General features: G+C 36.5%; 1 protein-coding gene and 1 pseudogene across 7 annotated transcripts in view; both read left to right on the top strand.

The window, feature by feature from the left end:
- Nucleotides 1–13,143, top strand: part of Ift80 (intraflagellar transport 80) — a 125,988-nt gene that overhangs the window by 102,306 nt on the left and 10,539 nt on the right. For 5 of the 7 annotated variants that reach the window (XR_015440911.1, XM_087186455.1, XM_087186452.1 and 2 more), the window contains 5 exons: nt 1,386–1,521; nt 1,755–1,902; nt 4,045–4,216; nt 5,570–5,659; nt 5,757–5,929. Coding sequence is in view for 6 of the 7 variants with exons in the window: in XM_087186455.1 (XP_087042581.1) it covers nt 1,386–1,521; nt 1,755–1,902; nt 4,045–4,216; nt 5,570–5,659; nt 5,757–5,929 (719 nt within the window). In the remaining variant the exon portion in view is untranslated. The remainder of the gene's footprint in view (nt 1–1,385; nt 1,522–1,754; nt 1,903–4,044; nt 4,217–5,569; nt 5,660–5,756; nt 5,930–13,143) is intronic. The other 2 variants (XM_087186453.1, XM_087186457.1) reach the window with 2 other exon arrangements.
- LOC110347946 (aftiphilin pseudogene) lies at nt 9,891–12,863 on the top strand (annotated as a pseudogene).

Below are 13,143 nucleotides of genomic sequence, written 5' to 3'. Positions count from 1 at the left end.
CATAGTCATCAGTAAATAAACCTCTTTTGAGTCAGGAACTGTGGCATGTGCCGATAGATCAGCTACTCAGATGAGGCAGAGGCAAGAGAATTGCTTGAGCCCAGGATTTTGAAGCCGGCCTGGCCAACATACTGAATCCATACTAGAGCATTTCCAAGTTACAAAAAAATTCACATTACTAACTCATATGATAGATTAATGAAGAATGCCAGAGATACTCTTTTATTATGGAAAAAGTGATGATCTTGGAGTTAAGAGTCTGAGTTGTAAATTTGAGACATGCTTGGTACCAGCTTTTTCTGACCAAAATTACTTAATGTCTGTGGGTCTCAATGGTATGGTAAGTATTATAATATAGACATATTTCCTGTTTTATAGGAAATGAATATGAAAGAATCTATAAATTTTAAGGCTCTGGAAATGTGATACTTATGCATGTTTCCTAATTTATTAACAAACTTTGAAACTATAGGTGTTAGGGCCGGGGATTTGGCTCAGTGATTTCACCGCCTGCTGCACAAGCTCAAGGACCCAAGTTTGATCCCCGGTACCAAAAAAAAAAATCTGTAGGTGTTAAATAATCTGATTAGGATACCTTTTGGTGTGAGGGATGTATTAATCAAATAGACCTGTCCTGTGATATTCAGACTTGTCTCACCCTTTCACCCTGTCTACTAAAGATAGGGCAGGGGGGCAGATGGGAGTGTTACTCAGTATAGAGATCATCTAAATATATATTATTTTATTGTAATTTGAGGGACACTTGTCCCTTGAATTGCAAGTGTCTTAGTTACTTTTCACTCGTTGCTGAAAGAAAATACCCTACACCCAGAGTTAAAGGGGGAAATGTTTATTTAGCTCCAACTGTGTAGATGTTCAGTCCATAATCGGCTAGCTCCAAGGCAGGGTGGCCTGGCAGAGGGGCAACACAGAGAACAGTCCATCGTGGCCAGAAGATAGCAAAAGCAAGCAAGTGGCAAGACAAGCCTCTTTCTGTCCACTATATTGTACACAGGCTACCAGGAATAGGGCACTACCAAACCAGTCAGTGTACTGATTTAGTAATTACATACCCATAATCCCAGCATCACACACTCTAGATTCAGCCACCTCTGAAAAACCCTCACCTCTGACCGCATGAGGTTTTGAGAGGACTTCTAGACCCAAACCATATAATAGCATGCAGAGTACAACTCTAGTGTAGCTCTTGAATTAATTGGTATATTGGGAGTTTAAAATTAGATAACAAGGATATTTCACCATTATAAGTAGGAGAATGACATTTAAATGAGTGTTAGAAAAAGAAATGTTCTTATAACTAATTAAAATGATCTTGATGTCAAGCACTAAAACTAATCCAACATTTAATTTTTTTTTAATTTTAGATTGAAATTTTGGAAATTGCTCTGGATCAAAAAGGACTTACCAATGATAGAAAAATTGCTTTCATTGATAAAAATAGAGATCTCTATATCACTTCAGTAAAACGATTTGGGAAGGAAGAACAAATTATCAAACTTGGTAAAATAATTTTAATACATTTTAACTTTTAATTATTTCTAATTTTCTTAGATGTACTGTGTCATATACTAAAATGTTTACTTGCTTGAATGAATCTGAAAACATTTGATCTCACATTTCTTAGACATACCTACTAGAAATTAGCTGGGATCTTGTCAGCTGATTTTAAAGATGTACTTTTAATATTTATATATTAGAACTAATGGAACATTAACGTTCTTTTTTACATGAAGGAACAATGGTGCATACTGTGGCCTGGTGTGATACATGCAATATCCTTTGTGGACTTCAGGATACTCGATTTACAGTGTGGTATTACCCTAATACAGTTTATGTGGACAGAGACATTTTGCCTAAAACACTGTCTGAAAGGGATGCAAGGTAACATTTACTGCATAAAATACTGTTTTGTGGCAAATATAACTCTAATGGTCATGTTTTTGTCTCTAATTTCAGTCTTGTAAGGCATCTTTCACTTTAATCACACTCAAATAAATTGTTTAGCTAAAACTAGCTTAATGAATTTTAAGTGATAGAATAAGTTGAAAGTTTAATATGAGCTATTTACCCCTTATATGAATATAATTTTCAAGTTTAGCATTGCTTAAAGGTAGTTCAGGTAGGTTTTTTTCAGTGTGAGTTAGTGATTTTTCAGTGATGCACAACTTCATGACAACTACACAGAACACATTATCATTGACTTTAAGACTTTCAAGAATATGTGTCCTCACATGTGTAAATACCGAATAGTTTCTCTGGTGTGGAAAACTAAAAGTGTAAATAAGGATCAAAATGTATAACTGATATTGTGAAATAGGAAGAAAAGGTCTAAAGGAATAGGGCAAATGGAAGGGATGGGGAAAGGAAAGAAGGGGAAAGAAAAATATGAGAAAAGGAAAAAAAAAGGAAACAAATTATTTGTAAATAGGGAAGGGTGGAGGGGTTGAAGGGAGGGCTAGGGAATGGGGAAAAAAATAAGAACCAAGATACATCATGTAAAGGTACAAGATCCCAATGATGAATGTAACTATATTGTATACCTAAAATGTACCAATAAATAAACTTACTAAAAAGAATATGTCGGGCTGGGGATTTAGCTCAGTGGTTTCACCGCCTACTGTGCAAGAGCAAGGACCTGAATTTGATTCCTGGTACCAAAAAAAAAACAAAAGAATATATGTGTCTCAAATTGAACTTTTGGTTGATATTAAAATAAAAATGAATTACTGAAAAGCTTTAAATAATATAAATGCTTCATAAAATCATATATTTATATTCCTAACTTTTCTGATAGGAGATCTTTTAGCCTTAACAAAATAGGAATACAAAGACTTCTTAAATCTAAACCTTAGTTTTGTTTTCAAAGATGTTTTAAGTTTTGTTTTGTTTTGTTTTGTTTTGTACCAGGGATGGAACTCAGGCCTTTGCGCTTGCAAGGCAGGCACAGAGCCACTGAGCTACATCCCTGGCTTGAGTTTGTTTTTAATATTCGAGTTTACAACTTTAGGAAAACCAAAGAGGTATCAAAATAAAACAACTTATTTTAAAAAATACTTTAATGAAAAGATACTCATCTCCTTATTTAAAATTCACTTCTTTTTACTATGAGAAAATAATCTTGGAATTCAGCTTAATTTTTACTAGCTTACCTCATTGATATCTTTAAAAGCTAAAGCTAAGTTATTTAGTCATTTACATTAAGTCTCAGGAAATAGGGCCGGGGATTTAGCTCAGTGGTTCTGCTGCCTGCCCCGCAAGCACAAGGACCCAAGTTTGATCCCCAGTACCAAAAAAAGAAGACTCAGGAAATAGAGAAGTCTTAATATTCCGTCACTATAACAAATATCTGAGATAATCACCTTATAAAGAGTTCACATTTTCAGAGGCTCCAGTCCATAATCAAGTGGCCGTGTTGCTTTTAAGCCTGTGGTGAGGCAGCACATCATGGTGGTAGCATGGGATGGATCGAAACCTCTATCTCATGCCCCGAAAAAAGAGGAAGGGGCAGGAGTCTCACTGTCCCCTCAAGAGCATGTCTCTGCAGGCTGTACAGCCTCCCAGTAGGACTCTGTGAGGAGCAAGTCTCTACCCTATGGACCTTTAGCAGAAAGTTAAGATCTAAATAATAGCAAGTGGTCACTTCAAAATGATCACTTTAGGAACAGCTCTCAAATATATAAGTTTTGTCTCTTTAAACTTGTTTTATTTTGCTTCAAGTACAGTATTTTTATATAGCAAGTTAGATTCGAATGTTTTATTTTAATAACATTTAATCATTCTTTAAAAATAAAATTTTCTTATAATTAAAATGATCTTATGTTAGGCACTAAAACTAATTCAACATTTATATTTTTTTAAACTTTAGAATTAAATCTTACAAAATTCCCTAAAGTTAATTGAGGGGAGTTTATTTTGGATAGTGTGTGTTTCTGTCTATCTGTCTGTCTGTCTGTCTATCTCAAGGTTATAGTCCCCAAACTTTTGCTTATTACTTTAAGTTGTTCTTTGCCTTTTTTTAAACAGTGAATTTAGTAAAAATCCCCATATTATGAGTTTTGTTGGAAATCAGGTAACTATAAGAAGAGCAGATGGCTCCCTGGTACATATCAGCATATCACCATATCCCGCTATTCTCCACGAATACGTAGGCAGTTCAAAATGGGAGGATGCTGTGAGACTTTGTCGTTTTGTAAAGGTACTTTACATTCAGATCCATATTATGTATGTATTGTCTGTGGGCCTAACTTTGTGTAAGATGGGTAATGATATCTAAGGGCTAGGAAAATTGTTAATACAATCCTGTCTTTTGTTTTTTGGGGTTTTTTTTTTGGTTTTTTTTTGAGACAGGGTCTTGCTTTGTATTTCAGGCTGGCTCTTAACTCACTATGTAGCCCTGGCTAGCCTCGAACTTACAGCAATCCTCCTACCTCTACCTCCCGAGTACTGGGATTACAGGTGTGCACCACCATGCCTGGCTCTTTTGTTCTGTAAATGAACACAAAGAATAGATATTGCTGTTTGAATTATTCTTTGAAGAATCTGTAATTAGACCAGTAGTTTCTCTATATGACACCTATAAACATCTTCTGTGGAATTTTTTTTAAAGTCAGGTTCCTAGCCAGGCACAGTGATGCATACCTATAATCCTAGCCACTTGAGAGGCTGAAACATCACAAGTTGAAGGCCAGCCTAATCAACTTAATGAAACCCTATTTAAAAATTTAAAAAAGAAGCTGGGATGTAGCTCAGTAGTAGAGTGCTTGCCCAGCATGCATAATACGGTAAGTTCAATCCCTAGTACCCACCCCCACCAGGTCAGGTTTCTGAGTTCTACCATCACAGAGATTCTAATTCATTAGGTCTGTATTGAGGAGGACTGGGCAATTTTTTTAAGTTACTCAAATGAGTTTTGTACAGCTTATGTTAAAATCTACTTTAGATCAGCATTTTCAAGCTTGGTTGAATTTAGTATTTTCCAAAGATATTTGAGCATAGACCTCTTTTATTAAGTATCAGATAACATCACTTACTGTAGTTTTATGAGGTAATGTTTAGATTTTTTTCCCTCACAATGAGTTATTGGTGGTAATCTGCCATAATACCATTGTCTAAGAACCTCACTGTTCCTCTAGTTACTTGTAAGTTGTGGTTTTTGTTACCTCATCAGAAAGACTGGGTGTTTTATAACCTTGAGTTATTTTTAATTAAAAACTAAATTCTTGGGCTGTGTCTGTAGCTCAGTGATACAGTATTTGCCTAGCATGTGAACGGCCTTGGGGTTGATCCTCAGAATCACAAAAATAAATAAATCTTTGATAATTAGAAATAAAAATATTTACAAAAATTTATTTGAAAGGAACTCCCTGTGTATTAGTATATTTTAACAAAATAGCCACAATGAAATTTCTACTTGATGAATTTTTTTTCAGTTGCATGTTCCATAATTTTTTCTTTTTAAAATTGTCTTATTTTATTATGAATATTTTCATCATTGTTTATTTTAAGGTAGTTCATGTAGTTGAGACAATGTTTTCATATTTTACTTTAGGAGCAAACCATGTGGGCTTGCCTAGCTGCTATGGCAATTGCTAATCGAGATATGATTACTGCAGAAATAGCCTATGCAGCCATAGGTGAAGTAAGTAAATAAAGTTTACATATATGAACATGTGTATGTTTTTACTCACCATAATTTGCAATATTTCTTATTATCTACTTCACATATTTTTTTCTAGATTGACAAAGTCCAATACATCAATTCTATAAAAGATCTTCCATCTAAAGAATCAAAAATGGCCCACATACTACTGTTTAGTGGGAACATACAGGAGGCTGAAATAATTCTTCTTCAGGCTGGCCTTGTTTATCAAGCAATCCAGATCAATATTAATCTGTATAACTGGGAAAGGTAATGAAAATGTTTTTCCTAAGTTCCAAAACCTGATTGACCTTTAATGTAGTCTTTCATCTACCACTTAGTAGTAAATTCCATTTTCCAGTGTATATAATAGTTTCCTAATACTACAGAATTTTTATATTTATGAGTAATTTTCAACTAAAGATGTATGTCTTCTCTGAATTTCTAATTGATTAGAAGTTAGAGTGTGTGACAGTAGTTTTGTAGCTGGAACTCCTGAGAAAGATTTGAACCAGATTTGTAGATTTTGAATTCATTAGCAAATAGACAGTAGTTGAAGCAAGAGTAGATACTTACCTGGGAAATGTGTGAAGTAAAAAGGTATCAGCTGCATTTATGGGATGACTGAAAGAAGGGAAATCCACCAAAAAAATGGTTTCATAAAGCAGTCAGAGGCAGAGAAAAGAAGATCCAAGGAGAATTTGTGGCTTTTAAGAGGAAAGAAGAGGATTTTTAGTAAGGAGTGATGAGCAGCAACCTTCATTTCTTCATTAGGCTTTGAGACAGATGTTTTCTGAGACAGAGTAGCATGCTATTCTCTATTACATAAGTTCCTTCTGCTTATTCTCTCAGATTTTGTCTCCCAGTGAACAAAATTATGGTGCTTATTGGCATACTTTTCTACATTCAAATTATCCTCTATAATCTGTTTCACTCTGGACTCAAAAATAACTGATAGCTTTTTCATTTATAAGACCTTATATAGAACTCTTTTAGATTAGAATTTATAAACACGTACCAACTCCACACAAGGAATGTAAATATTATGTACCGCAAACATACAAAAAAAAAAGGAAGGGGATCAAAAGATGGGTAGAGGGGCAAGGAGGGAAGGGAAAGGGGATAAAAAAAATTAAGATGTGTTATATACATGTACCAGCTTCCCACAAGGAATGTAGATATTATGTACTAATAAAATAAAAGACTAGATAAACATTTTTTAAAAAAGTTTGTGAAGAATCCTCTTTCCCTTGAATAGAAGTAACAAAAATGGCATATGGTTAATTTTTTATTGATAGAGTATAGTCTTTTCATTATGCCCTAATCTGTACTATTAATAATTCAGCCACTCTGTCTTTTATTTTACACAGATCAGTTGTTATGTTAGTCTGTACAGAGGATTGTGAAATATGTTGTTGGGTCTATAAAAATGAATAGCCATTTCCTTGTCATATTTATAATTTATAAAATTTAAGATAACTAGTTTGGGAAGAGGTAGAGTACAAATAATTCTAAAACTATTGTAAATAACTAATAGAAAATTATATATACTATTACCAAGCTGTTTCTTTTCTTTTTTTTTTTTTTTTTGTCTTGTTCTGTTTGTTTGTTTGTTTGCTTGTTTTGAGACAGGGTCTCACTATGTAGCCCAGGCTGGCCTCAAACTCATGGCAGTCCTCCTGCCTGAGACTCCCAAGTGCTGGGATTACAGGCATGTGCCACCATGCCCCACTTGGAGAAAATATTCATGTTAATGATAGACACTACTCTTCATATAGCGTTCTAAACATTGTACTATGTAATAAAACCAAATTTTAGTTGTCTTTATTTTAAAAAGCTTACAGTCTAATTGAGAATTCCACTTTATTGTCATTGATAATAGTAAAACCTCTACTTAAGTGCTTATGATTATGAGGAATTGTGCTGAATGTTTTTCTTTTCTTTCTTTCTTTTTTTTTTTTTTTTTTGGCAGTACTAGGGATTAGACCCAGGGCCCTAGCTTTTTATCTGTAATTATTTATCTTTGCAGAGATATATGTCATCTTTTTCCTTTTAGATTTTGTACTGCTTGAAGGATAGAAACATTTCATAGTATCTATACACAGTAGGTATTTAACATTTGTGCTTTTAATGTCTATACAGTAATCATTTTGCAGTGCTCTTCCTCTTCAAACATTTTTTTTGTGTGGATAACATGCAGTGGATGAGTAGTTGTCACAGGAGGAAGATGAGGACGTTTGCCTCTGATACCCTATTTTATAACTTCTGAACATCTCTTGTACCTCCTTGACCTAAGTGAAGGATACTGCTTTTTATTTTCTCCAACCATAAGTTTCTTAGCATCTGGATCTTCATGTTTACTTCGCTATCTTATATTCAGTCCAAGGATAAAAGTGTTGCTCATTGGTAGAGCGCTTGCCTAACATGTGTGAGGCCCTCAGTTTGATCCCCAGCACTACGAAAACAAAAAAGTTTCCAGTCTTTGGAAGCTATGTCATGTGACCATACTTATTCTCTGCTGTAGACTGCAAACTTCCCGACCATCCCTATATCCTGCTCACTACATCCACACATTGTCTCTCCATTTCTCAGCAAGTGACTCTCTGTCTAAAAATTATTAGATTTCAGGGAGAGGAAAAGCAAGAGAGGTGAAGAGAATATAATTAGGAAAGAGAATGTATCCTAGGTGTTTTCTACCTCTCCACCTGGCATCACCTTTTCCTATGCTTTCTTGTATCTACTATAAGCCAGTGGGTTCAAGTGCTGGTAGATCTCTAAATTACCTGGTAAAATGATAAAGATCAGGGGGGACTGTTCCAGGATTCTGATTACTATCTACACACTTAAGATCCCCAGATATGCATCTCTCACCTAGCTCATATTTGCTTCCAGAATGCAGTTACTCAGCATTTCCATTAGATCACTTATGTTTTAATTGAAATTTATGTTTATTCCCTCTTTTCTTCTAGTAAGGCAACCTATCTTATCCTTTCACTTTCATAGGCTGGAAATCTAGGAGTTACTTTTGACATTTTCCTCATCCTCTCCTCTATTGTCAGCCATTTCCCTACCAAATTCCTCTGACACTCATGCACTCATCCACTTCATTACTAGCACCCTTGTCTAAGTTGATCTCTTTAAATGTACTTATTGGAAAGAGCTGTTGGGTGGGACTAATTAGAACAGGGTCTTTAGAATCAGACTTGGGCTTGATTACTTACTGCCTATGTAATCTTAGACAGATTACCAAAGCTCTGTAAGCTTTGGTTTATGTTTAAAATGGTGATAATAATAATCACTCCAGGATCTGTTGCTAGATTAAATAAAATAGCATGAGAAAATCTCTTAGCATGCCACCTGACACACAGTAAACCTTTAACAAATGATATGTAACTCATTCTTTTAACTGAGCACCTCTAGTGTGCCAGATTTGGGCCACTAGGAATACAGCAATAAACAAAATCAACAAAATTATGGGTTGACAAGTTTGATTATACAACTCTTAACTGGTATGATTAAGATAAAAAGGTAGAAGTAGGAAGGAATATGTATTAGATTTGATATAAGAATCAATTTATAACAGCATGCTCTAAAGAAGTTCCCTTAATTGCCTTTTATCTGTCCAGATCATCAGATCTAGGAGAGCATGGGATATACAGGTCCGAGTTTTAGGAGAGCTCCCAGAGACTGAAGAAAGGCCACTGAGGGACTGTCAGGCTGTATAGATTAATAAGATCGTGAGTATGGTAAGATTAACCATCAGAATTTAAAGAACAAAAAGAATCAAGATAGGTTATATGCACGTACAAATTTCCAAAAACGAGTATCACTGTTCTGTATTGTAAATAGACACTAATAAAGAAAAAGGATGAAAAGGACAGGATCATCTCTGCTGAATACCAACATTTAAAGGTCTGGTTTAAGAGAACACAGAAAAAGAGATTAGGGGCCGGAGATTTAGCTCAGTGGTTCCGGCGCCTGCCTCGAAAACGCAAGGTTCCAAGTTCGATCCCCAGTACCAAAAGAAAAAGAAAAAGAGATTGGGGAGTAACAGTTTTTTTAAAAAAAGATACAATTTTTAAAAACTGTTACTATTGAGGAGGAGGTGTAGGCGGCCGCGACGGCGGCGGCGGAAGAGGGCGGAGGGTAGTGAGATGGGGGTCCCGCGGCAGCGCTGAAACTCCGGGTGGACGGCCGTGGCGCTGCTGCGCTGCTGCACTGACAGGGCCGGGAGTAGCCTGCCTTCCGCTCTCACCACCTCGGAATAGCCCGTCCTTCCCCGGGGAGCCAGTTCCTCCCCTGGCCCCTGAGCCATGCCCAATGCGGCGGCCCCGGACGAGCCAGGTATAAATTAATTATTTGAAAGCAACTGAAAAATGGAGCCAGACATAATTCGAATGTACTCTTCATCCCCACCACCACTAGATAATGGAGCAGAGGATGATGATGATGACGAATTTGGGGAATTTGGTGGATTTTCAGAAGTTAGCCCTTCTGGCATAGGGTTCGTCGACTTTGATGCACCAGATTTTACTCATCCCAAGGAAGAGTTTATACCTTCAAATCATTTTATGCCAATTCATGATTTCTCAGAAAATGTAGATAGCCTTACAAGTTTTAAGTCCATGAAAAATGGTAATGATAAGGAAATCACTGCTGAACTTTCTACTCCTGTGAAAGGACAGTCTGATGTTTTACTTTCAACCACCAGCAAAGAAATAATTTCATCTAAAACTTTAGATACTTCCATTGATGGTGTGGAAAGTCCAGGAGATTTAAATAAAGTAGTAGAGCAGAAACAGAATGTTGGAACACCTGAAAGTTTTTCTCTAGGAGATTTTAGAACTGATACTAACATAGTTCATCAAAACAGAGAACTGCAATGGTGAAAAGCCTCCTTGTCCGGAGGTTCTAACAAATGGGTTTACAGGGTTGGGAACTGTAAATCCACATGGAACAGATGATCTGGACAGTGTAGCTGATTCAAAGGAACAGAAACCTCTTAGCACTCTTAGCACTGAGTATAATTTAGACACTGCGCCTAGTCCTGCTGAAGGATTTGCAGATTTTGCTACATTTTCCAAAAAGGAAAGGATACAACTAGAAGAAATAAGCTGTGCAGTTTTAAATGATAGAGGTACACTAACTATTCAGGAAAACAACAAAATTAACAGAGTTGATAAAGTGAATTCTATAAAAGAAGTGTCTTTGGATAGAAGCTTTGATGATAAAGGAGATACTGATGGAGAGGATACTTGTGTTTCAGAAATAAGCATAATATCTAACAGAGGTTTCAGTGTTGAAAAAGAAGGCCTTCCAACACTGCAATCAAAGTCATGGAGTTTGGTAGACTCAGCTGATGATTCAGAAGCCATTAGAGAACAGTGTAGAACTAAGGAAGAACTTGATTTATTTTCTGCTAAATGTGCTGACCTATGCATGGATTCTATTAAAACTTCTGATGCTGATGAAATTGGTTCTTCCGAAGAAGAAAGAAAGTTTACTAACTCCCAAACCCTAAGCACTGATCCCACAGAAGAAAATGTTTTGGGTGATTCTGTAAGTGTAAAAAATGGTGAAAGCAGTAATGAGTTTGTAACTTGCAGTGATACCAATGAGGATGATTTTGGTGATTTTGGCACAGCCAGTGGCACCACTCCACCCCTCATTACTGGTACTCAAGATTCAATGAGTGATATCACTTTTGAAGAGTCTTTAGAGCACTTTCCACATTTCAATGAACCAGGTGATGACTTTGGAGAATTTGGGGATACAAATGCTACTTCTTGCCAAGAGGAAATGTTATTTAGTGAGTCAGACCTAAAACATACTTCTGATAGTTTATCAGAGGAATGTCAGATGGCAAGAAAGTCGAGTGAAGCTGGCACTGAACCTGTTTCAAAACTGAAAAATGGGCAAGACAGTGAGTTTGGAGATTTTGATTCTGTGCCAAATATTCAAGATGATTGCAATGCTTTTCAAGACTCTGATGATTTTGCGGACTTCAGTTCAGCTGGTCCTAGCCAAGTTGTAGATTGGAATGCTTTTGAGGATGAACAAAAAGATGATTGTTCTTGGGCTGCTTTTGGAGACCAACAGGCTACTGAATGAAGCTCATCATCGAAAGGAAGTCTACCAGTCACATAGGACAGATGAAAATATTGAGACTCTGGGAACCCCCAAGATGTGCAGTGCCCCTTTAGCAACTTCCAGAAGAACAGTTGCTAGTGGTCATTTACAGGAATCAGCCACTTCAGTTGAGACAGCTTTACTAAACCGTCTGGAGCAAATTTTTGAAGGATGTTTTCCTTCCATATCTGTCCCTGATGCTGAAGAGGAAGTTACTTCCCTGAAGCACTTGCTGGAGACAAGCACCTTGCCAATAAAAACAAGAGAGGCCTTAGCTGAAAGTGGGGAACTGCTGGATGTGTGGACTGAACTACAGGATATCCATGATGCACATGGCTTGAGATACCAGTGGGGTGGCTCCCATAGCAACAAGAAGCTTTTGTGTTCCTTAGGAATGGACACTCGAAACATTCTCTTCACGGGCAATAAAAAGCAGCCTGTTATAGTGCCCATGTATGCAGCAGGACTGGGTATGTTAGAGCCCACCAAGGAACCATTGAAACCACTATCTGCTGCAGAAAAAACTGCTTCCATTGGTCAGACAACCACCATGACAGCAGAGATGAACACATGCACATCTGATCAATTCCAGGAGTCTCTACCACCTGTCCAGTTTGACTGGAGTAGCAGTGGCCTTACTAACCCTTTAGATGGTGTGGATCCAGAATTGTATGAGTTAACAACCTCTAAGCTGGAAATCTCCACCTCAAGCCTCAAAGTGACTGATGCATTTGCGAGACTCATGTCCACAGTAGAGAAGACGAGCACATCTACCAGGAAACCAAAAAGAGAAGAACACTTGAGTGAAGAAGCTGTCAAGGTGATTGCCAGCCTTCCTGACTTGACATTCATGCATGCCAAGGTGTTGATGTTCCCAGCCACATTAACACCTTCCACAAGCTCCCAAGGACAAGTGGACTGATAACTGCTGTGAACTGGACGGTTGCAATGCTTTTCCTCTCCATCTCTTCCCTACCATCAAAAGCATATCTGCTCTTAATTAAAAAAAAATAATAAAAAAATTCAAGTTCAGCTGATTTGTTGGTAAGCCGCACTAGAAAGGTATACATAGTAATGTATATTTATTTACATACTGAAGTCCTAAATTTATATTAGAAAAAAATGTAAATAATTGGGGGTGAACATTTTTGAAGATTTATTCTTTTTGTGTTGCTGGGGTATATACATTTATGTCTTTGTGAAATACACTGGTGGTGTCCTTCTTATAAAACTTTTGAAATAAAAAAAGAAAATTAAAAACTCAAAAAAAAAACTGTTACTATGGAAAAATATCAAACATATATAAAAATAAAGAGATTAGTGTAAAAACTTCCCCATGTACCCATCAACAATTA

The sequence above is a fragment of the Heterocephalus glaber genome, unplaced genomic scaffold (genome assembly GCF_053883595.1).
Source record: "Heterocephalus glaber isolate CG9 unplaced genomic scaffold, H.glaber_assembly_v1.0 deba00001504, whole genome shotgun sequence".
In the NCBI taxonomy this organism is placed as follows: Eukaryota; Metazoa; Chordata; class Mammalia; order Rodentia; family Bathyergidae; genus Heterocephalus; species Heterocephalus glaber.
The sequence above is the reverse complement of the archived record's forward strand: the minus strand, read 5'-3'. Positions and strand labels throughout refer to the sequence as shown.